The 23,789-nt window shown below is 39.0% G+C and overlaps 1 protein-coding gene across 12 annotated transcripts in view; it reads left to right on the forward strand.

Moving 5' to 3' along the window:
• LOC137765377 (RNA-binding protein 43-like) overlaps positions 1 to 23,789 on the forward strand; it is a 149,495-nt gene that overhangs the window by 116,712 nt on the left and 8,994 nt on the right. For 11 of the 12 annotated variants that reach the window (XM_068545128.1, XM_068545131.1, XM_068545130.1 and 8 more), the window contains one exon: positions 18,719 to 18,929. In XM_068545128.1, coding sequence (XP_068401229.1) covers positions 18,719 to 18,929 — 211 coding nt within the window. Of the gene's footprint in view, positions 1 to 12,419; positions 12,593 to 18,718; positions 18,930 to 23,789 lie in introns of those variants that run through there. The other variant, XM_068545140.1, reaches the window with a different exon arrangement.

Consider the following 23,789-nt stretch of genomic DNA (forward strand, 5'->3'; position numbering starts at 1 on the left):
CTTCTTTAGAGAAGTGTCTATTTAGGTCTTCTGCCCATTTTTGGATTGTGTTATTTGTTTTTTTTATATTCAGCTGCATGAGCTGCTCGTATATTTTGGAGATTAATCCTTTGTCAGTTGCTTCGTTTGAATATTTTCTCCCATTCTGAGGGTTGTATTTTCATCTTGTTTATAGTTTCCTTTGCTATGCGAAAACTTTTAACTTTCATTAGGCCCCATTTGTTTATTTTTGTTTGTATTTCCATTTCTCTAGGAGGTGGGTCAAAAAGGATCTTGCTGTGATTTATGTCATAGAATTTCTTGTTCGAGTTCTTTGAAAAATGCCCTTGGTAGTTTTATAGGGATTGCATTGAACCTATAGATTGCTTTGAGTAGTACAGTCATTTTCACAATGTTGATTTTTCCAATCCAAGAACATGTTATATCTCTCCATCTGTTTGTATCACCTTTAATTTATTTCATCAGTGTCTTTCAGATTTTTCATCATTAGTGTATAGGAATGCAAGAGATTTCTGTGCATTAATTTTGTATCCTGCTACTTTACCACATTCATTGATTAGCTCTAGTAGTTTTCTGGTAACATCTTTAGGATTCTCTGTATAGTATCATGTCATCTGCAAACAGTGACAACTTTACTGCTTCTTTTCCAATTTGGATTCCTTTTATTTCTTTTTCTTCTCTGATTGCTGTGGCTAAAACTTCCAAAACTGTGTTGAATAATAGTGGTGAGGGTGGACAACTTTGTCTTGTTCCTGATCTTAGAGGCAATGGTTTCAGTTTTTCACCATTGAGAACGATGTTGGCTGTGGTTTTGTCATATATGGCCTTTATTATGTTGAGGTAAGTTCCCTCTATGGCTACTTTCTGGAGGGTTTTTATCATAAATGGGTGTTGAATTTTGTCAAAAGCTTATTCTTCATCTATTGAGATGATCATGTGGTTTTTCTCCTTCAGTTTGTTAATATGGTTTATCACATTGATTGATTTGGGTATATTGAAGAATCCTTGCATTCCTAGGATAAACCCCACTTGATCATGGTGTATGACCCTTTTCATGTTGCTAGTATTTTGTTGAGGATTTTTGCATCTATGTTCATCAGTGATATTGGCCTGTAGTTTTCTTTCTTTGTGACATCTTTGTCTGGTGTTGGTATCAGGGTGATGGTGGCTTCATAGAATGAGTTTGGGAGTGTTCCTCCCTCTGCTATATTTTGTAAGAGTTTTAGAAGGATAGGTGTTAGCTCTTCTTTAAATGTTTGATAGAATTCGCCTGTGAAGCCATCTGGTCCTGGACTTTTGTTTTTTGGAAGATTTTTAATTACAGTTTCAATTTCAGTGCTTGTGATTGGTCTGTTTATATTTTCTATTTCTTCCTGGTTCAGTCTTGGAAGATTGTGCTTTTCTAAGAATTTGTCCATTTCTTCCAGGTTGTCCATTTTTTTGGCATATAGTTGCTTGTAGTAATGTCTCATGATCCTTTGTATTTCTGCAGTGTCAGTTGTTACTTCTCCTTTTTCAATTCTAATTCTATTGATTTGCGTCTTCTCCCTTTTATTCTTGATGAGTCTGGCTAATGGTTTATCAATTTTTTCTTCTCAAAGAACCAGCTTTTAGTTTTATTGATCTTTGCTATTGTTTCCTTCATTTCTTTTTCATTTATTTCTGATCTGATCTTTATGATTCCTTTCCTTCTGCTAACTTTGGGGTTTTTTTGTTCTTCTTTCTCTAATTGCTTTAGGTGTAAGGCTAGGTTGTTTTTTTGAGATGTTTCTTGTTTCTTGAAATAGTTTGTATTGCTATAAACTTCCCTCTTAGAACTGCTTTTGCTGCATCCCATAGGTTTTGGGTCATCGTGTTTTCATTGTCATTTGTTTCTAGGTATTTTTTGATTTCCTCTTTGATTTCCTCAGTGATCTCTTGGTTATTTAGTAGTGTATTGTTTAACCTCCATGTGTTTGTATTTTTTACAGATTTTTTCCTGTAATTGATATCTAGTCTGATAGCGTTGTGGTTGGAAAAGATACTTGATACAATTTCAATTTTCTTAAATTTACCAAGGCTTGATTTGTGATCCAAGAAATGGTCTATCCTGGAGAATGTTCCATGAGCACTTGAGAAGAAGTGTATTCTGTTGTTTTTGGATGGAATGTCCTATAAATATCAATTAAGTCCATCTTGTTTAATGTATCATTTAAAGCTTGTGTTTCCTTATTTATTTTCATTTTGGATGATCTGTCCATTGGTGAAAGTGGGGTGTTAAAGTCCCCTACTATGATTGTGTTACTCTCAATTTCCCCTTTTATGGTTGTTAGCATTTGCCCTATGTATTGAGGTGCTCCTATGTTGGGTGCATAAATATTTACAATTGTTATATCTTCTTCTAGGATTGATCCCTTGATCATTATGTAGTGTCCTTCTTTGTCTCTCGTAATAGTCTTTATTTTAAAGTCTTTTTTGCCTGATACGAGAATTGCTGCACCAGCTTTCTTTTGATTTCCATTTGCATGGAATATCTTTTTCCATCTCCTCACTTTCCGTCTGTATGTGTCCCTAGATCTGAAGTGGTTCTATTGTAGACAGCATATATATGGGTCTTGTTTTTGTATCCATTCAGCCAGTCTATGTCTTTTGGTTGGAGCATTTAATCCATTTACATTTAAGGTAGTTGTCGATATGTATGTTCCTATTACCATTTTCTTAATTGTCTTGGGTTTGTTATTGTAGGTCTTTTCCTTCTCTTGTGTTTCCTGCCTAGAGAAGTTCCTTTAGCATTTGTTGTAAAGCTGTTTTGGTGGTGCTGAATTCTCTTAGCTTTTGCTTGTCTGTAAAGGTTTTAATTTCTCCATCAAATCTGAATGATACCCTGGGTAGAGTAATTTTGATTGTAGCTTTTCCCCTTTCATCACTTTAAATATGTCCTGCCACTCCCTTCTGGCTTTCAGAGTTTCTGCTGAAATATCAGATGTTAACCTTATGGGGATTCCCTTGTATATTATTTGGTGCTTTTCCCTTACAGCTTTTAATATTTTTCCTTTGTATTTAATTTTTGATAGTTTGATTAAGATGTGTCTTGGCATGTTTCACCTTGGCTTTATCCTGTATGGGACTCTCTGTGCTTCCTGGACTTGATTGACTATTTCCTTTCCCATATTAGGGAAGTTTTCAACTATAATCTCTTCAAATATTTTTTCAGTCCCTTTTTTTTTTCTCTTCTTCTTCTGGGACCCCTATAATTCAAATGTTGGTGCGTTTAATGTTGTCCCAGAGGTCTCTGAAACTGGCCTCAATTCTTTTCATTCTTTTTTCTTTATTCTGCTCTGCGATAATGATTTCCATTATTTTATCTTCCAGGTCACTTATCCGTTTTCTTCCTCAGTTACTCTGCTATTGATTCCTTATAGGGAATTTTTAATTTCATTTATTGTGTTGTTCATCATTGTTTGTTTGCTCTTTAGTTCTCCTAGGTCCTTGTTAAACGTTTCTTGTGTTTTCTCCATTCTATTTCCAAGATTTTGGATCATCTTTACTATCATTACTCTGAATTGTTTTTCAGGTAGGCTGCCTATTTCCTCTTCATTTGTTTGGTTTGGTGGGTTTTTACCTTGCTCCTTCATCTGCTGTGTATTTCTCTGTCTTCTCGTTTTGCTTAACTTACTGTGTTTGGGATCTCCTTTTCACAGGCTGCAGGTTTGTAGTTCCCGTTGTTTTTGGTGTCTGCTCCCAGTGGGTAAGGTTTGTTCAGTGGGTTGTGTAGGCTTCCTGGTGGAGGGGACTGGTGCCTGTGTTCTGGTGGATGAGACTGGATCTTGTCTTTCTGGTGGACAGGACCGCGTCCGGTGGTGTGTTTTGGGCTGCCTGTGAACTTATGATTTTAGGCAGCCTCTCTGCTAATGGGTGAGGTTGTGTTCCTGTCTTGCTAGTTCTTTGCCATACGGTGTCCAGCACTGTAGCTTGCTGGTTGTTGAGTGGAGCTGGGTCTTAGCATTGAGATGGAGATCTCTGTGAGAGCCTTTGCCGTTTGATGTTACGTGAGGATGGGAGGTCTCTGGTGGACCAATGTCCTGAACTCGGCTCTCCCACCTCAGAGGCTCAGGCCTGACACGCGGCCAGAGCACCAAGACCCTGTCAGCTGCTCAACTCAGAAGAAAAGGGAGAAAAAGAAAGAAAGAAAGAAAGAAAAATAAAATAAAATAAAGTTATTAAAATAAAAAATAAAAAAATTATTAAAAATTAAAAAATTAAAAAGTAATTAAAAAAAGAAAGAAATAAGAGAACAACCAAACCAAAAAACAAATCCACCAATGATAACAAGCACTAAAAACTATACAATAAAAAAAAAAAAGGGCAGACAGAACCCTAGGACAAATGGTAAAAGCAAAGCTATACAGACAGAATCACACAAAGAAGCATACACATACACATTCACAAAAAGGGAAGAAGGAAAAAATACATATATTTTTTAAAAAAAGGAAGAGAGCAGCCAAATCAATAAACAAATCTACCAATGATAATAAGCTCTAAATACTAAACTAAAATAAACATAAAACCAGAAACAAGTTAGATGCAGAAAGCAATCCCCAAGTCTACAGTTGGTCCCAAAGTCCACTGCCTCAATTTTGGGATGATTCTTTGTCTATTCAGGTATTCCACAGATGCAGGGTACATCAAGGTGATTGTGGAGATTTAATCCACTGCTCCTGAGGCTGTTGGGAAAGACTTCCCGTTCTCTTCTTTGTTCGCACAGCTCCTGGGGTTCAGCTTTCGACTTGGTCCTGCCTCTGCGTATAGGTCGCTTGAGGGTGTCTGTTCTCCCCCCAGACAGGATGGGGTTAAAGTAGCAGCTGATTAGGGGGCTCTGGCTCACTCAGGCTGGGGAGAGGGAGGGGTATGGAATGTGGGGCGAGCCTGCAGCGGCAGAGGCCAGTGTGACGTGGTAACAGTCTGAGGCATGCCGTGTGTTCTCCCGGGGAAGTTGTCCCTGGATTATGGGACCCTGGCAGTGGCGAGCTGCACAGGCTCCCGGGAGGTGAGGTGTGGTTAGTGACCTGTGCTTGCACACAGGTTTCTTGGTGGCTGCAGCAGCAGCCTTAGCGTTTCATGCCCATCTCTGGTGTTTGCGCTGTTAGCCGCCACTTGCACCCATCTCTGGAGCTCGTTTAGGCAGTGCTCTGAATCCCCTCTCCTTGCGCACCCCGAAACAATGGTCTCTTGCCTCTTAGGCAGTTTCAGAGTTTTTCCCGGACTCCCTCCCTGCTAGCTGTGGTGCACTAGCCCCCTTCAGGCTGTGTTCACGCAGTCAACCGCAGTCCTCTCCCTGGGATCTGACCTCCAAAGCCCGAACCTCAGCTCCCAGCCCCCACCTGCCCGGGCGGTGAGCAGACAAGCCTCTCAGGCTGGTGAGTGCTGGTCGGCACCAGTCCTCTTTGTGGGAATCTCTCTGCTTTGCCCTCTGCACCCCTGTTGCTGCACTCTCCTCCGTGGCTCCGAAGCTTCCCCTCCGCCCACACCCCGTCTCTGCCAGTGAAGGGGCTTCCTAGTGTGTGGAAACTTTTCCTCCTTCACAGCTCCCTCCCAGAGGGGCAGGTCCCATCCCTATTCTTTTGTCTGTTTTCTCTTTTGCCCTGCCCAGGTACGTGGGGAGTTTCTTGCCTTTTGGGAAGTCTGAGGTCTTCTGCCAGCGTTCAGTAGGTGTTCTGTAGGAGTTGTTCCACATGTAGTTGTATTTTTGATGTATTTTTGGGAAGGAAGGTGATCTCCACGTCTTACTCCTCCTCCATCTTGAAGGTCCTTCCTGGTCATCAATATTTGGATCACTCTTCTTCACACACGAAGTACACTCACACTCACCCCATCCCCAAGGGAGAAAACCCCCAAATCTCACCCAATCATAACAACATACTCAAAGTGCAAGAACTCTAGGTGATATGTGGAAGTTTCTGTATCAGGGCTGAATGTTACTTTTCTTTATCTAGAGACCCCCCAATATACAGTGGTGGGACCAGAACAAGATAACTGCAATCAACTCTTACACTTGAAAAAGGGAAGAATGGGAGACACATAGCAGTCACTAGGCCAAAGCCATTCTGAAATCCCGTGGAGTTATTGGGTCGGCCGGGATTCCACTCTCTGGAAATTCTTCTCTTACTCATTGTCCTCATAGCTCCTGGACATTCTTCTTTTTCCATTATTTTCCTGGGCCATATCTGGAATGGAGATTAATAATATATTTTTCTTGGAGGCTGAAAAGCTTCCTCACTTGGCACACTTCCTATGATTAATGTTTGGGACCAAGTTTTTAAAGTTTTGAACAGTCATAGTCTCTTTACCTGGGCCAGTGGCAAGTTAGGTGGTGTAATTAGAAAACTTAACAGGCTTCTTATCTATTAAAATAGACTAAGGTCTGGTCAGCTTACATATGCCAATAGCCACACCTACAGTTTTTTTTTTTTTTTTTTTCTAGACTTCTCTTTTTAGAGTAGCTGTAATTCTCTGATTTCTTGGCCCCCGTCTCTCCCTCTCTTCACTTGATTTGAGTCTATCAGGACACTTATAATTTCTTTTCCCTGAATTAGTCTAGTTGAAAGGGTTTATTGAATTCCACAATCTTACTTGCTGTTTTTGCTCTGAGGGACCTTAGCTTGTTCAGAGATTTGAACCTTGATTTGATCATTGATTTGATCCTTGCTGTAAAGCAAAGTTCTAATCAGCCTTTTTTACTCCAAGGTCTTCTCAGTTTTATCATTTGAGAATGCAAAGCATTGTTTACATCCAACCCTGCAAGTTCCCATATTTCTGGACTTTATCTGTTCCCTGTTATTCCTGCTTTCAAACTGGCCAAATTCTTTTCTAAGCTCATTTCTTTCTTATATTACTTTGTTAAATGCACCAAGACATATGCTACTAATTTTGGTTTTCACACTTTTTTTTTAAAAAACCTACAAGCTAATTAGGTATATTATTTGCCTTCCAAGCTATCATGTGTGACAGTTTTACCAAGTGTTTTTCCACTACGTAATATGGATCAGCATCCTAATCTCTGATAACTATTTTCTGATCACCTGCCATTTGGTCTCTGAGCTAAACCCTGTATTTTAGATTGTGTTGTGGATTTTCTTTTCTTTTGTTTTCTTTCCTTTCCTTTCCTTTCCTTTCCTTTTCTTCTCTTCTCTTTTCCCTTCCCTTTCCTTTCCTTTTCTTTTTGCTACAACAATACTCCACTTCAGAATACCAGTTTCTGTATCAGTTGGGATAGACTATGTGATGCTGATGTGACAGATTATCTCTAAAGTTCAGAGACCTAAAGCAACAAAAGTTTACTCATTGCTCATGCTGCATGTCCATGTTGGGTCAACGAAAGGAATGCTCGTGGTAGACACTCAGTGGACCAGGGTAACAGCCGCCACCGATTTTATTGCTAGATGCCATGCCAGAGGAAAAGAGTTTTGAAGGGTCTTGAACTGGCAATGAAATTCTTGGTCCAAAAATGTTCCTTCCATTCACAACTCAACCAGAACTAAATATACAGTTCCACCCAACTATAAAAGAACTTGGATGTTCAATCCTATCATATGCTTGGAAGGCAGAAAGCCAAAACTGTATAGTGAATAGCATTAATGATATCCTGTTGGTATTTGCAAAGAAAAAGATGCTTATTCTTGAAAAATACACAAAGTATATTGAAGATAATAAAAATCACCAAAAATTCACCCCCACAGATAATGGTAAACATTTTTATGTCCTCCTTTCCAGTCTTTTTATTTTTTAATCATGTTACATTTCACCTTGTGAAAGTATCCTATGTTATTTTTTCCCTATTGTTGGACAATTGATTGTTTCCAATTTTTTCATACTTATAAGTGCTGAGGTGTACATCAACCTTTATATATCTTGTTAAACACATCTTTTTCTGCAGTTCTGACCTTATTTCAAGGTGATACTTACTAGTTTGACAGGTTGAAGGATATAAATTCTTTTAAGGATCTTGATACATATGGCTACAATTGCTTTCCAGAAAGGTAGGCATCAGTCTGTACTTTTATAAATAGTGCAAGAAAGGACTATTTCACTGCTCCCTTTCAGCATTGACTGCTACACCTTTAAAAATAACTTTCTTTTTATCCTATTTTTAGAAATCTTCCCAATGAATGCCACATCTTATGAAAATAAGTAATTATCAAGATACAGGTGAAACATCTAGTAATAGGTTTTGTTTTTGTTTTTTCAGTATCACAGATTAAAAATATTCAGGAAAATGTTGACCAGTTTGATTTTACTTAAGCTGTGAGACAGAAAAAAAGTATAGTGAGATAGGAGGCCTTCTAATTGGGGCTGTGAGAGATTAAAATTTTTTCTTTTGGATGTAGTTTTAGTAATAAGTTGCTAGAATTATTTTGGCCACATTTGGACTCACGCTTCCTCAGAGGCAGTTTGGCACTGTGCGGGGGAAGTTTTCCTCAAGCCTCTTAGGGTCCCTGTTTGGATCTGGAAATTAAACTGACAAAGACAGATTAACGGGAGAAAAGCATACACATTTATTTAATATAAATTTTTTGTGACATGGGAAGCTTCACAAGGAAATTGAGACGGGAAGAAATGGTTAAACCCGAGTGTTTGCATGCTAGGGTTGATAGTAATGTGGTAGAAAGTAGAAAATGATAGGACATAGAGTATCAGCTAAGTGTAGTAAACTGAGGGAAGCTTAGTAAGGCCTAGTCACTCAGATTCCTCTCTGTGTCCCTCTGTCTTTGGAGATAAGGATGTTCCTTTCCTGTGGGTATAGGGAGGGCACCTCTCACATGAGGGTTTTATGACCTGCTTCGGGGGGAAGGTCAGAAAGCCCTTCTAGTACGTGCCATTTCCTTCAGTTTGAAATATTCAATATGCCAAGGAGCCATATTTTGGGGTAGCATGTCCTGAATGCTGTCAGCACATACAAGTTGGAATAGTTGGCACATACAAGGTTAAGGGTCACCCTGGGTCAGATTTGATCTCACAGATGAGTAGACCTGCATTGTCGACTCTAATCTGAGATCTCTCATTATTCCCTGGAGAGGATCCCAGTTTGGATTATGGTGCTCATGTCCATTTACAGTTAATCTTTGTTTCCACCTCCAGCCCAAGGCATCACTTTTCTACTTTCTCTCTTCACATATTTGTCTTTTCTGGTTAAATGTGGCCACTGTATGGCCTTTTGTGTCTAGTTTTTTTGTACTTAGTATGATTTTTTTGAGCTTCATCCTTGTTATAGCATGTATCAGTATTTCATTCCTTTTTATTGCCAAGTAATATTACATTGTGTATAAATGTGTGTATGTGTATATATATATATATATATATAATATACATATAATATATATATTATGTACATAGTGTATATATATATATATATATATATATATATATATATATATATATATAATGCATTTTATTTATCCTTTAAGCAATTGATGGCCATTTGGGTTATTTCTACTTCTTGGCTATTACGTATAATGTTATGAACGTTTGCTTATAAGTCTTTGTTTGCATGCATGTTTTCATTTCTCTTGGGTAGTTATCTAGGAGTGAATTTTCTTGGTCATATGGTAAATTTATGCTTAACTTTTGATGAACTGCTCAACTGTTTTCAAAGGTGGCTGTAACATTTTGCTTTCCCACCAGTGATGCATGAGAGTTCTCATTTCTCCACATTCTTGACATTTGCTGTTGTCTGTCTTTTTGACTACAACCATTTTAGTCAGTATGGAGTGGTATTTCATTGTTTTAATTTGCATTTCTTTAACGACTAATCATGTTGAGCATATTTTCATGTGCATATTATGAATTCATGTATCTGCTTTGATAAAAATATCTATTCAATTTTTGTCCATTTTTAAGTGGGTTATCTTATTTTTGAGTTGTAAGAGTTCTTTGTGTATTCTGAATACAAATCCCTTATCAGATGTGTGATTTGCAAATATTTTCACCGTGTTCTTTTTTTCTAATGGCTTGGATATATTAGTCAGAGTAGGCTAGGTGATATTGCTGAAAAAAAGTTCAGTGGTTTTAAACATCAAAGTTATTTCTCATTCACGTAAATTTTGTTATGGGTCCAGGCAACTCCCTCTTGCAGTTGTGTTCTATGTGTTGGCTCACTGATGCATGTTGCCTTCAATACATGCTTCTCTGTGCACCAAGGCAAAGAGAGTGTTGCAGACTCTTGCACTGGCAATGAAATGCTTCCATCCAAATATGAGACATGTCAATTCTCCTCACATTTCATTGGCTGAATGAATCATATGGCCATGCCTAACATCAAAGGGAGAAGGGCGATCCATCCACATGGGATTGAATTGACAACAAGGAATGTTGGTAAGCAGCACTACTGTTAGGGGAACCACTGACCAAAACCACCTGCCCTGGCCAGGCCCTACTGTAACCACTTGCATGAGTTATCTTACGACAGGAGGTCCTGGTAAGGAACATGGAACTAACAAGCTACCATCAACCAGAAGAATTCGGGAAAGGTCAAAAGGAGAGAGGAGACACCAGCCCATATGTCCTACAAACCTCCCAGGATCCTTCTCGCTGGAATCCATCTTGGCTGAGCCATGCACCCGCCACCGGGAAGGACCCTGAGTCAGAGTGATTGGCCAGAGACAACCCGGAAACTAACCCCATCACCATAAAACCCGAGGCTGCGAGCCACGTGGCAGAGCAGTTCTCCTGGTTCCCTTACCCTGCTGCTTTCCGCCCGAGCGCCTCTTCCCAATTAAGTCTCTTGCTTTGTCAGCACGTGTGTCTCCTCAGACAATTCATTTTTGAGAGTTAGACAAGAGCCGACTCTCGGGCCCTGGAATGGGTCCCCCTTCCTGCAACACTACTGTCTATTGTGTTGGGGGGGGTGACAGTTAAGAAAAAATAAACAAATGTATCTTCATATTTTTAGAAAGGTGTGAGTGCTATTAAGATGGAATAACAGGGTGATAGAATAATAACTGGGGGGACAAATTTAGACTGGGCGATCAGAAACAGTCTCCCTGAAGAGGGCTCATTTGAGCTAAGGCTCCAATGACAGCAATGAGCCAGTTAAGTGAATAGCAGGGAGGAGCCATCCAGGCCATGCCTAGAAACAGGGCAGGGAAAAGCCCCCTTGGTGGGGAAGTAAATTTTATTCAAAGTGCAATGGGAAAACAATGAAGTGTTCAGACAGGGATCAAACCTGATTTACATTTAAAAAATATCATCCTGGGTGTGGTATCCAGAATGAATTGAAGGGGAACAAGGCCGAAGGCGGAGGATGCAGTTGATCTGGGTGGTAGAGATAAAGTTGGAGAGAGTGTGCAGTTTATGGAATGTACTAACGGAGCTAAGGAAAAGAGGAGTTAAGGAAGACAAGTGAGTTCTGAGTTTAAGTTCCTCAGTGGGTGGTAGTGCTATTTACTGAGAGGGAAGAATGGGAGGAAGGTCCTATTAGGCCTCACATGCTTATCAGACATTCAAGTGGGCATTTAAGTGTAGGAATCTGAATATAAAATATAAATTGGGGAATTACATATAGATCTACCTCATTGTTTTAAAATCTTCATAGCTTTAGGCCTTACAGATGTGCCATCGACCATATAATAAATAGTTCTATTTCATGGTTTAACTGGGTGGATCCCAGACTTTCCGAAAAAAATTATTGTATTACAAGCAGTGCACAATTAAAATCTGTACGGTATCTTAGTTCTACTTGTGCACTGTAACTTCAGTTCAGTTCTGAAAGTGGAGTTGCTAATTCTGAGGATATATATGCATTTTTACTTTTTTTTTTTTTTCACTTTACATTTTTGAGAGGGGCCAAAATCCTTAGAAGTGCTTACACCTATCTATGCTTGCAGCAACACTGATGTTTCCTCACACTCTGGCTGACACTGGGTATTACCAGCACTTTTTAATTTTTGCCAATCTAATCATGGAAAAAGGGGATCCTGTTATGATTTCAATTTGTATTTCTTAGGAGTGGAATTGAACTTCTGCGTACTAGCCAGCTATTTGCTTTTCTTACTCATGCTCTCTTTGACTTTGAAGCTATGTATGTAGATTCCCTGTGTCCCTGTAGGTGCCAGACTCAGGAATCTGAGCACGGGATGGCCAGGATGGTGAGCTCTCTTTTAGCAGGGACCTTTCATCCTGTGCCCTGCGCACCTGGCCACTGGTCCTGGGCAGGGGACGAGAGGAGAAACAAGCGTGGTGCGGTGAGAACACAACTAGGGAGATAAAGATGGCGTAGGAAGGACGATCCAGATTCCACTGCCCACAGGACAGACACAGCACCCGGAGAATCCCCGCTTTCCCGCCGGGGAATCCCCCCGAACTCTCTCCAGCTTGATTTCAAAAGTTGCGAAACTACCGAGGGCTTCCGGACAGCAGCCGCCCCAGGTCCGGGCTCTCATCCCGAGGCCCCGAGGCCCGGAGGCCGCAGAACCGCGGGGTGGGGTGGAGGGGCTGTTTCCAAACGAGCGGGAACAGAAAACCGAAACCAAAACCAGTCAGCCAGCTCCCGCCGCGCCGCCCGCGCTGCGCTAGCTCTGGGCCCCGCCGGCCGCTGAGGGCGCGTCTCTCCTCCGCCATGGCAAGTTGCTTTTGCTTTGGGTTTTGCAGGGCGGAGTGGCCCTCGTCCCGTCACCACGGTCCCCCAGGAGGACGTGGAGCCGGGCAGGACGGGCGAGGGTGCGGGGTGACCGGGGAGGCGCGGGGAGGGACCCCGAAGGCAAACCTAGCCCGGTCTTTCTGCACCTGCATGGGTGGCAGTTCCGCGCGCTCCTGAAATTCACCGCAGGCCAACTCCAAAAGCACACATCGCCGCGGCCTCCTCCCGCACCTAGTGCCTGGTTGTCAGGGACACAGCTGTTTGGTCGACGAGTGGCCTCGCAGCCTGCGTTAAGGCTTAACTGTTGTCCTGCCACACTTCGGGAGCAGGAGAGGAGAGAATTGCCCAGAAATGGAGGCCACCGTTTCCTTTTGTAAAGGGCCAGCAAGAAGGATTTGAGCCAAGGACACAAGTTGGGAAAGCAGCCTGACGTCTTTGCGGGAATTCTTTTCTCTTGTGGTCTTAGTTCTTTCTCCAGACACAAAGGGCTCTGTGTTGTCACCATCTTTGCCGCCTAGCAAGAACAGTTAGCAAATGTAAGATTTAGGCTTCCGTGTTCTTTGAATCAAGCGCTTAAAAGCAGTGGCAGGGCCTTCAGTTCCCGGTCAGAAGTGCCCAAGCAGTTGTGAGGTGCAAGTGCGACTTTGTTTACCGGTGGCGGTAAAGGCAACGTGAATGAAAATAGACACCTAATTTTGAGAAAAGGAATGTAAGCGAACGCAGTGAATAAATTTAATTATCTCTCCCAAGTGCTTTATTTACAAAAATAAACTCACAGTTTTTCTTTTTATCTTTTTGCTTTCTGATACTATGGTCAAAAGTCTCTTAAAATGTATCATTGATGCAGGGAAATTGCCGTCATTTTAATACCTGCCGACCAAAATGCTGCTCATGTTTCAAAATCCTGTATCCCCATATGGTAACTCTTGAAAGGGCTATCTCCAAGACCTCTCTTTTTCTTCTTAACGGTGGATGGAAGAGATTAATAGCCATCAAGGAGAAGTTTCTTTGATTTCAAAGATAAATGTAGACATTTGAATAAAGAAATATGGCATTAGTACTGATGAGGGCGGAGGCGGAATAAGATTTTCCGAATTTAAATTGATTTAAAGATTTTCTTTGACACTGATGAAGAAAAGGAAGCTAATTCACCAGCCACTTACCCGTGGAGGTTGGTGTGGGCTGTTAGAGCCAGATGTATAGTAAATCAAGACAAATCTCATGTGAAACAAAAATCCCCTGAAAGTCTCAAATATCTGTCTTTTTTTTTTTTTTTTTCCTTTTCTAGAAAGAACTATTTTGGGATAATTACATCTTACCACTTGGGGCTATGATGGAGGAACACATTTTTATATTTTTACTGTTTCCTGTGCAATTTGTTTGTCCCTGAATATTTTAAGAAACTCTTTTCCTCCGTTAAAAGTACCTCCCATAACAGAGTCCATAATTATTATCAGTTTCCTTTTTAGGAGACACTACCTTTGCTTTATATGTCTCAATATGAACCATTTTCATCCTCCATTCCTCTGTCCCTTTGCTTTTGCTGTGAACTCGTTTGCATTTTTAATTAAATTTGACCATTAGTTAAAATTCAACCTCAGCCTTCAAGGTCTCTCTTTCATGAAGCCTTCTTTGACTGCTTTAGCCAGAATTAATCTTGCTTCCTAATCCTAAGTGACCTTTATTGTGAATGGTCTTGTATCCTTCTCAGATTTTGGGGTGTTGGTCTGTTCTTCTTGTAGAGAAGTAGACCTCCCTCTTTTTTGTGCCTACCAAGCTCTGTTGAAATGATTTATGTATGTGCCTGCCTCCTCATCCATAACTTAGAGGCTCTTTTTGTGTGTGTGTTGGTAATCTTAAGGCCCATCCAGGTGCCCCGCACATAATAAATGCTCAGTAAATTTTTATGGTGGAACAATTTCAGGGCGAGGGGGGTGCTTTATGTCTTTGTATGTGTCATCTTTGGTACCCAGCATATTGCCAGATATAGAACACTTGCTTCATTAATACTGTATTTGTTAATTGATTAACTAATTGACAAGATACTCTACATTCTAAGAAATGCAGGTACATTTTTGCCACCTTATTTTAATAACCACCAGCTGAAAAGTCAAAAGAGATGCTGAGAGAGTGCATATCCTGGGGTGACTTTAGGCATTTTCTATTATTGAATTCCTGCTATGATAAATGAGGATTTCACGCAAGTAAACTCTGGCTTCTCCCACCTTTCAAGCTTGAAAGTTTTAGTAATATTTTAAATTCTCCTGTGGACTATTTTTGTAACTTTCATAATATACTTAAAATTTTGATGGTATTACATGATTTTCAGTAGTATAAGTATAGATTTTTCTTTCTATCTTTTTTTCTCAACTTTTGTTAGTTTTGCCTTTATTCTTACATTGACAGGGTTGAATGTTTCCATTTTATTCTGTAATCATATTTAAGTCTTTGGTGTTTTGAAGATTTAACAGAATTAGTCTAAAAGATAAAAACCAATGAGAGTGTCTATATTATTATGCAAACAGTAAATACTGTTTACAGCAGGGCCTAACAATAGTGTGCTGTGATTACTTTTTCTCCTTTTGGTCCAATGTCATGTGTATTTTTCCTTTTTCCACTTACAGAAAAATGTTCCTCGCAGCTGTGTCAAATAGATTCTCTTTTTTTGGTGTTCTATAATTTACTGAAAACATGCACACTTTAATTTACTTACGATCTTTAGGCTTGGGCCCTTTCAAATGCCAGAAAGTGGAGGGGGAAGGGGCTTGCTCTGGGGTGCCAGCACCCATACTAGCAGGTCAGATTCTCCCTAGAGTGTCCATTCAGTTTTGTTTTGCCGCTAGCTTTTCAGCTAATCTTTCTGGTTTTGGTCCCTTTTTTCATTTCTGAGGTTCTGCCATGAAAGTTGTCACCTTTCCATTGCAACCCCCTTTTCTTTATTCTGGATTCCCTCTGTCTTATCCTTCCACATACTTCTGTGTCTTTTCCGTCTTCAAGAAATTGTTGAAATCTCCCCTATGCTGCTGATTGCTCCCCTTAATTGGGTTTATTCTCTTTTTTATTCTTCTACTTTCACTTTAAGATGCTCCTGGGTTAGATTGGACACTGTGTGTGTGCTTAGACTGTTTTCTTGATCGGGGAGGTAAGAAGCTGTTTGCCTATCCCCAGGGAAGTCCTACTCTGAGTATATAGAGTCCTCTGAACTGAAAACCGAAACATCTTTATGATCTATTAACCATTACTTGGACCTGTGAGACATCCTGTCCTCCCTGTGGGTAATTTAGGATAGATTATGTCTGAGCTCTGGTGTAATCAGGCTGGACTACCTATATAAGCATTGGGAGAAGTTTATAGGCCCACTTCCCTAAATGAGATGGGGAACAAATTAAAACCTTAATACAAGAAGTTCACAGAGAGTGAGCCCAGGGAAGGATCTACTTGCACTTGGTCCTCTGTTCCCAGGGTGGCACTGTCTACAATAGCATGTGCTCTCAGTGGTTGAATTCTATTTCAGATATGTGCTGGAAGGCAAGGTTTACTTCACTGTAGCTCCGAAGTTATTGCCAGGGTTTTATTTTTTATGGTGACTTTTTCCTAATTTTACCAAAAAAAAAAAAAAAGGAGAATGTGTTTTTTATTACCTTATGTACTTTCAACTCTACAATCAAGAAAACATACAGCCAACTCCAAACTACCAAATTCTGTGGTTAGCTTGACTTTTTTTTTTTCTTTTTTAACATCTCTATTGGAGTATAATTGCTTTACAATGGTGTGTTAGTTTCTGCTGTATAACAAAGTGAATCAGCTATACATAAACATATATCCCCATATCTCCTCCCTCTTGCGTCTCCCTCCCACCCTCCCTATCCCACCCTTCTAGGTGGTCACAAAGCACCAAGCTGATCTCCCTGTGCTATGTGGCTGCTTCCCACTAGCTATCTATTTTACATTTGGTAGTGTGTATATGTCCTTGCCACTCACTCACTTCGTCCCAGCTTACCCTTCCCCCTCCCCATGTCCTCAGGTCCATTCTCTACATCTGCATCTTTATTCCTTTTCTGCCCCTAGGTTCTTCATAACCAATTTTTTTTTTTTTTTTAGATTCCATATATATGTGTTAGCATACTGCATTTGTTTTTCTCTTTCTGACTTAACTTCACTCTTTATGACAGTCTCTAGGTCCATCCACCTCGCTACAAATAACTCAATTTCGTTTCTTTTTATGGCTGAGTAATATTCCATTGTATATATGTGCCACATCTTTATCCATTCATCTGTTGATGGATACTTAGGTTGTTTCCATGTCCTGGTTATTGTAAATAGAGCTGCAATGAACACTGTGGTACATGTCTCTTTTTGAATTATGGTTTTCTCAGGGTATATGCCCAGTAGTGGGATTGCTGGGTCGTATGGTAGTACTATTTTTAGTTTTTTAAGGAACCTCCATACTGTTCCCCATAGTGGCTGTATCAACTTACATTCCCACCAACATTATAGGAGGGTTCCCTTTTCTCCACACCCTCTCCAGCATTTATTGTTTGTAGATTTTTTGATGATGGCCATTCTGACAGTGTGTGGTGATACCTCATTGTAGTTTTGATTTGCATTTCTCTAATGATTAGTGATATTGAGCATCCTTTCATGTTGTTGGCAATCTTCATGTTGTTTAGACCTTCATGAGCTGCTTGTAAATTTTGGAGATTAATCCTTTGTCAGTTGCTTCGTTTGCAAATATTTTCTCTCATTCTGAGGGTTGTCTTTTCGTCTTGTTTATGGTTTCCTTTGCTGTGCAAAAGCCTTTAAGTTTCATTAGGTCCCATTTGTTTATTTTTGTTTTTATTTCCATTTCTCTAGGAGGTGGGTCAGAAAGGATCTTGCTGTGATTTATGTCATAGAGTGTTCTGCCTACGTCCTCTAAGAGTTTTATAGTGTCTGTCCTTACATTTAGGTCTTTAATCCATTTTGTGTTTCTTTTTGTGTATGGTGTTAGGGAGTGTTCTAGTTTCATTCTTTTACATGTAGCTGTCCAGTTTTCCCAGCACCACTTATTGAAGAGGCTGTCTTTTCTCCATTGTATATTCTTGCCTGCCTTATCAAAACTAATTTGACCATATGTGTGTGGGTTTATCTCTGGGCTTTCTATCCTTTCCATTGATCTATATTTCTGTTTTTGTGCCAGTACCATACTGTCTTGATTACTGTAGCTTTGTAGTATAGTCTGAAGTCTGGGAGCCTGATTGCTCCAGCTCCGTTTTTCTTTCTCGAGAATGCTTTGGCTATCTGGGGTCTTTTGTGTTTCCATACAAATTGTGAAATTTTTTTTCCTACTTCTTTGAAAAATGTCAGTGGTAGTTTGATAGGGATTGCATTGAATCTGTAGATTGCTTTGGATAGTATAGTCATTTTCACAATGTTGATTCTTCTAATCCAAGAACATGGTATATCTCTTCATCTGTTTGTATCATCTTTAATTTCTTTCATCAGTGTCTTATGGTTTTCTGCATACAGGTCTTTTGTCTCCTTAGGTAGGTTTATTCCTAAGTATTTTATTCTTTTTGTTTCATTGGTTAGCTTGACTTTTTAAAAAATTTTGATTTAAAAAATTTATATCTTGGGACTTCCCTGGAAGTCCAGTGGTTAAGACTTCCCCTTCCCATGCAGGGTCCCTGGTCAGGGAGCTAAGATCCCACGTGCCTCGGGGCCAAAATCCAAAATATAAAGCAGAGGCAATATTATAACAAATTCAATAAAGACTTTAAAAATGGTCCACATCAAAAAAAAATCTTAAAAAAAAATTTATATCTCCTTCTTTTCCTTTGTGATTACAATTATTTTTAGGTCTTTCTAAAATCTGACAAATGTTAACCAGTGTTTTCCATTTATTAAAAAAAGAGGTTTCCTTTTTACATTTTAACTCTCAAATTTATATAGCATTTATGCTGGCATATGGTATGAGGCCAGGCTCTAACCTTAATATTTTTTTCAAGTATCTAATCAATTGCAAGAGCGCCTTTATTGAATAAAATAGCTTTTCCCACTGGTGTGTAACATGGCCTATGTTAAGTAGAATCCTGTATATTTGAAGAGTATCCTACTATTTTTTTGCAGGCATCAGTTTTGAAGGTCAAGGAATCCGAAGCTTCTGAAAGAACCATTGTAGTTGCTGGTCTTCCAGTTGGTTCCGTTACTGATCAATCGCTGACCGTATTAGTGAAGAGTCACTTTCAAGATATTGAGAATGGGGGTGGAGTTGTTGAAGATGTGATATATCCAACAAGAACCAAGGGAGTTGCATATGTAACATTCAAAGAAAAAAAAGGTATTTCCCAATCAAATTTTTGTAATCTTAGAAACACTTCTGTAATGAAATTAAAAATTGAATTTCATTAAAATAATTCATGAGATTGGTAAAGTTCAAAGTGTATTTAAAAAGTAATAATTCTATTTTTTTTAACATCTTTATTGGAATACAATTGCTTTACAATGGTGTCTTAGTTTCTGCTTTATAACAAAGTGAATCAGTTATACATATACATCTCTCTTCCCTCTTGCATCTCCCTCCCTCCCACCCTCCCTATCCCACCCCTCTAGGTGGTCACAAAGTACCAAGCTGATCTCCCTGTGCTATGTGGCTGCTTCCCACTAGCTATCTATTTTACGTTTGGTAGTGTATATATGTCCACGCCACTCTCTCACTTTGTCCCAGCTTGCCCTTCCCCCTCCCTGTATCCCCAAGTCCATCCTCAAGTAGGTCTGTGTCTTCATTCTCGTCTTGCCCCTAGGTTCTTCATGACCATTTTTTTTTTCAGATTCCATATATATGTGTTAGCATACAGTATTTGTTTTTCTCTTTCTGACTTAGTTCACTCTGTATGACAGACTCTAGGTCCATCCACCTCACTACAAATAACTCAATTTCGTTTCCTTTTATGGCTGAGTAATATTCCATTGTATATATGTGCCACATCTTCTTTATCCATTCATCTGTTGATGGACACTTAGGTTGCTTCCATGTCCTGGCTATCGTAAATAGAGCTGCAATTAACATTTTGGTACATGACACTTTTTGAATTATGGTTTTCTCAGGGTATATGCCCAGTAGTGGGATTGCTGTGTCGTATAGTAGTTCTATTTTTACTTTTTTAAGGAACCTCCTTACTGTTCTCCATAGTGGCTGTATCAATTTACATTCCCACCAACAGTGCAAGAGGGTTCCCTTTTCTCCACACCCTCTCCAGCATTTACTGTTCGTAGATTTTTTGATGATGGACATTCTGACCGGTGTGAGATGATATCTCATTGTAGTTTTGATTTGCATTTCTGTAATGATTAATGATGTTGACCATTCTTTCATGTGTTTGTTGGCAATATCTTCTTTGGAGAAATGTCTATTTAGGTCTTCTGCCCATTTTTGGATTGGGTTGTTTGCTTTTTTGATATTGAGCTGCATGATCTGCTTGTAAATTTTGGAGATTAATCCTGTCAGTTGCTTCATGGCAAATATTTTCTCCCATTTTGAGGGTTGTCTTTTCGTCTTGTTTATGGTTTCCTTTGCTGTGCAAAAGCCTTTAAGTTTCATTAAGTCCCATTTGTTTATTTTTGTTTTTATTTCCATTTCTCTAGGAGGTGGGTCAAAAAGGATCTTGCTGTGATTTATGTCATAGAGTGTTCTGCCTATGTTTTCCTCTAAGAGTTTGGTAGTGTCTGGCCTTACATTTAGGTCTTTAATCCATTTTGTGTTTCTTTTTGTGTATGGTGTTAGGGAGTGTTCTAGTTTCATTCTTTTACATGTAGCTGTCCAGTTTTCCCAGCACCACTTATTGAAGAGGCTGTCTTTTCTCCACTGTATATTCTTGTCTCCTTTATCAAAGATAAGGTGACCATATGTGCATGGGTTTATCTCTGGGTTTTCTATCCTGTTCCATTGATCTATATTTCTGTTTTTGTGCCAGTACCACACTGTCTTGATTACTGTAGCTTTGTAATATAGTCTGAAATCTGGGAGCCTGATTGCTCCAGCTCCGTTTTTCTTTCTCAAGATTGCTTTGGCTATTCGGGGTCTTTTGTGTTTCCATACAAATTGTGAAATTTTTTTTCCTACTTCTTTGAAAAATGCCAGTGGTAATTTGATAGGGATTGCATTGAATCTGTAGATTGCTTTCGATAGTATAGTCATTTTCACAATGTTGATTCTTCCAATCCAAAACATGGTATATCTCTCCATCTGTTTGTATCCTCGTTAATTTCTTTCATCAGTGTGTTATAATTTTCTGCATACAGGACTTTTGTCTCCTTAGGTAGGTTTATTCCTAGATATTTTATTCTTTTTGTTGCAATGGTAAACAGGAGCGTTTTGTTAATTTCACTTTCAGATTTTTCATCATTAGTGTATAGGAATGTTAGAGATTTCTGTGCATTAATTTTTTATCCTGCTACTTTACCAAATTCATTGATTAGCTCTAGTAGTGTTCTGGTAGCATCTTTAGGATTCTCTATGTATAGTATCATGTCATCTGCAAACAGTGACAGCTTTACTTCTTCTTTTCCGATTTGGATTCCTTTTATTTCTTTTTCTTCTCTGATTGCTGTGGCTAAAACTTCCAAAACTATGTTGAATAAGAGTGGTGAGAGTGGGCAACCTTGTCTTGTTCCTGATCTTAGTGGAAGTGGTTTCAGTTTTTCACCATTGAGGACTACGTTGGCTGTGGGTTTGTCATATATGGTCTTTATTATGTTGAGGAAAGTTCCCTGTATGCCTACTTTCTGGAGGGTTTTTATCATAAATGGGTGTTGAATTTTGTCGAAAGCTTTCTCTGCATCTATTGAGATGATCATATGGTTTTTCTCCTTCAATTTGTTAATATGGTGTATCACATTGTTTGATTTGCGTATATTAAAGAATCCTTGCATTCCTGGGATAAACCCTACTTGATCATGGTGTATGATCCTTTTAATGTGCTGTTGGATTCTGTTTGCTAGTATTTTGTTGAGGATTTTTGCATCTATTTTCATCAGAGATATTGGCCTGTAGTTTTCTTTCTTTGTGACATCTTGTCTGGTTTTGGTATCAGGGTGATGGTGGCCTCGTGTAATGAGTTTGGGAGTGTTCCTCCCTCTGCTATATTTTGTAAGAGTTTGAGAAGGATAGGTGTTAGCTCTTCTCTAAATATTTGATAGAATTCGCCTTTGAAGCCATCTGGTCCTGGGCTTTTGTTTGTTGGAAGATTTTTAATCACAGTTTCAATTTCAGTGCTTGTGATTGGTCTGTTCATATTTTCTATTTCTTCCTGGTTCAGTCTCAGCAGTTTGTGCATTTCTAAGAATTTGTCCATTTCTTCCAGGTTGTCCATTTTATTAGCATATAGTTGCTTGTAGTAATGTCTCATTATCCTTTGTATTTCTGCAGTGTCAGTTGTTACTTCTTTTTCAATTCTAATTCTATTGATTTGAGTCTTCTCCCTTTTTTTCTTGATGAGTCTGGCTAATGGTTTATCAATTTTGTTTATCTTCTTAAAGAACCAGCTTTTAGTTTCATTGATTTTTGCTATTGTTTCCTTCATTTCTTTTTCATTTATTTCTGATCTGATCTTTATGCTTTCTTTCCTTCTGCTAACTTTGGGGGTTTTTTGTTCTTCTTTCTCTAATTTCTTTAGGTGTAAGGTTAGGTTGTTTATTTGAGTTGTTTCTTGTTTCTTAAGGTAGGATTGTATTGCTATAAACTTCCCTCTTAGAACTGCTTTTGCTGCATCCCATAGGTTTTGGGTCATCATGTTTTCATTGTCATTTGTTTCTAGGTATTTTTTGATTTCCTCTTTGATTTCTTCAGTGATATCTTGGTTATTAAGTAGTGTGTTGTTTAGCCTCCATGTGTTTGTATTTTTTACAGATTTTTTCCTGTAATTGATATCTAGTCTCATAGCATTGTGGTCGGAGAAGATACTTGATATGATTTCAATTTTCTTAAATTTACCAAAGCTTGATATTTGACCCAAGATGTGATCTATGTTGGAGAATGTTCCATGAGCACTTGAGAAGAATGTGTATTCTGTTGTTTTTGGATGGAATGTCCTATAAATATCAGTTAAGTCCATCTTGTTTAATGTATCATTTAAAGCTTGTGTTTCCTTATTTATTTTCATTTTGGATGATCTGTCCATTGGTGAAAGTGGGGTATTAAAGTCCCCTACTATGATTGTGTTGCTGTCAATTTCCCCTTTTATGGCTGTTAGTATTTGACTTATGTATTGAGGTGCTCTTATGTTGGGTGCATAAATATTTACAATTGTTACATCTGCTTCTTCGATTGATCCCTTGATCATTATGTAGTGTCCTTCTTTGTCTCGTAATATTCTTTGTTTTAAAGTCTGATATGAGAATTGTTTTGTCTGATATGAGAATTGCTACTCCAGCTTTCTTTTGATTTCCATTTGCATGGAATATCTTTTTCCATCCCCTCACTTTCAGTCTTTATGTGTCCCTAGGTCTGAAGTGGGTCTCTTGTAGACAGCATGTATATGGGTCTGGTTTTTTTATCCATTCAGCCAATCTATGTCTTTTGGTTGGAGCATTTAATCCATTTACATTTAAGGTAATTATCAATATGTATGTTCCTCTTACCATTTTCTTAATTGTTTTGGGTTTGTTTTTGTAGGTCCTTTTATTCTCTTGTGTTTCCCACTTAGAGAAGTTCCTTTAGCATTTGTTGTAAAGCTGGTCTGGTGGTGTTGAATTCTCTTAGCTTTTGCTCGTCTGTAAAGGTTTTAATTTCTCCGTCAAATCTGAATGAGATTCTTGCTGGGTAGAGTAATCTTTGTTGTAGGTTTTTCTCCTTCATCACTTTAAATATGTCCTTCCACTCCCTTCTGGCTTGCAGAGTTCCTGCTGAAAGGTCAGCTGTTAACCTTATGGGGGTTCCCTTGTGTGTTATTTGTTGTATTTCCCTTGCTGCTTTTAATATTTTTTCTTTGTATTTAATTTTTGAGAATTTGATTAATATGTGTCTTGGCGTGTTTCTCCTTGGGTTTATCCTGTATGGGACTCTGTGCTTCCTGGACTTGGTTAACTATTTCCTTTCCCATATTAGGGAAGTTTTCAACTATAATCTCTTCAAATATTTTATGAGTCCCTTTCTTTTTCTCTTCTTCTTCTGGGACCCCTGTAATTCGAATGTTGGTGCATT

Source organism: Eschrichtius robustus, chromosome 5, assembly GCF_028021215.1.
Source record: "Eschrichtius robustus isolate mEscRob2 chromosome 5, mEscRob2.pri, whole genome shotgun sequence".
Lineage (NCBI taxonomy): Eukaryota > Metazoa > Chordata > Mammalia > Artiodactyla > Eschrichtiidae > Eschrichtius > Eschrichtius robustus.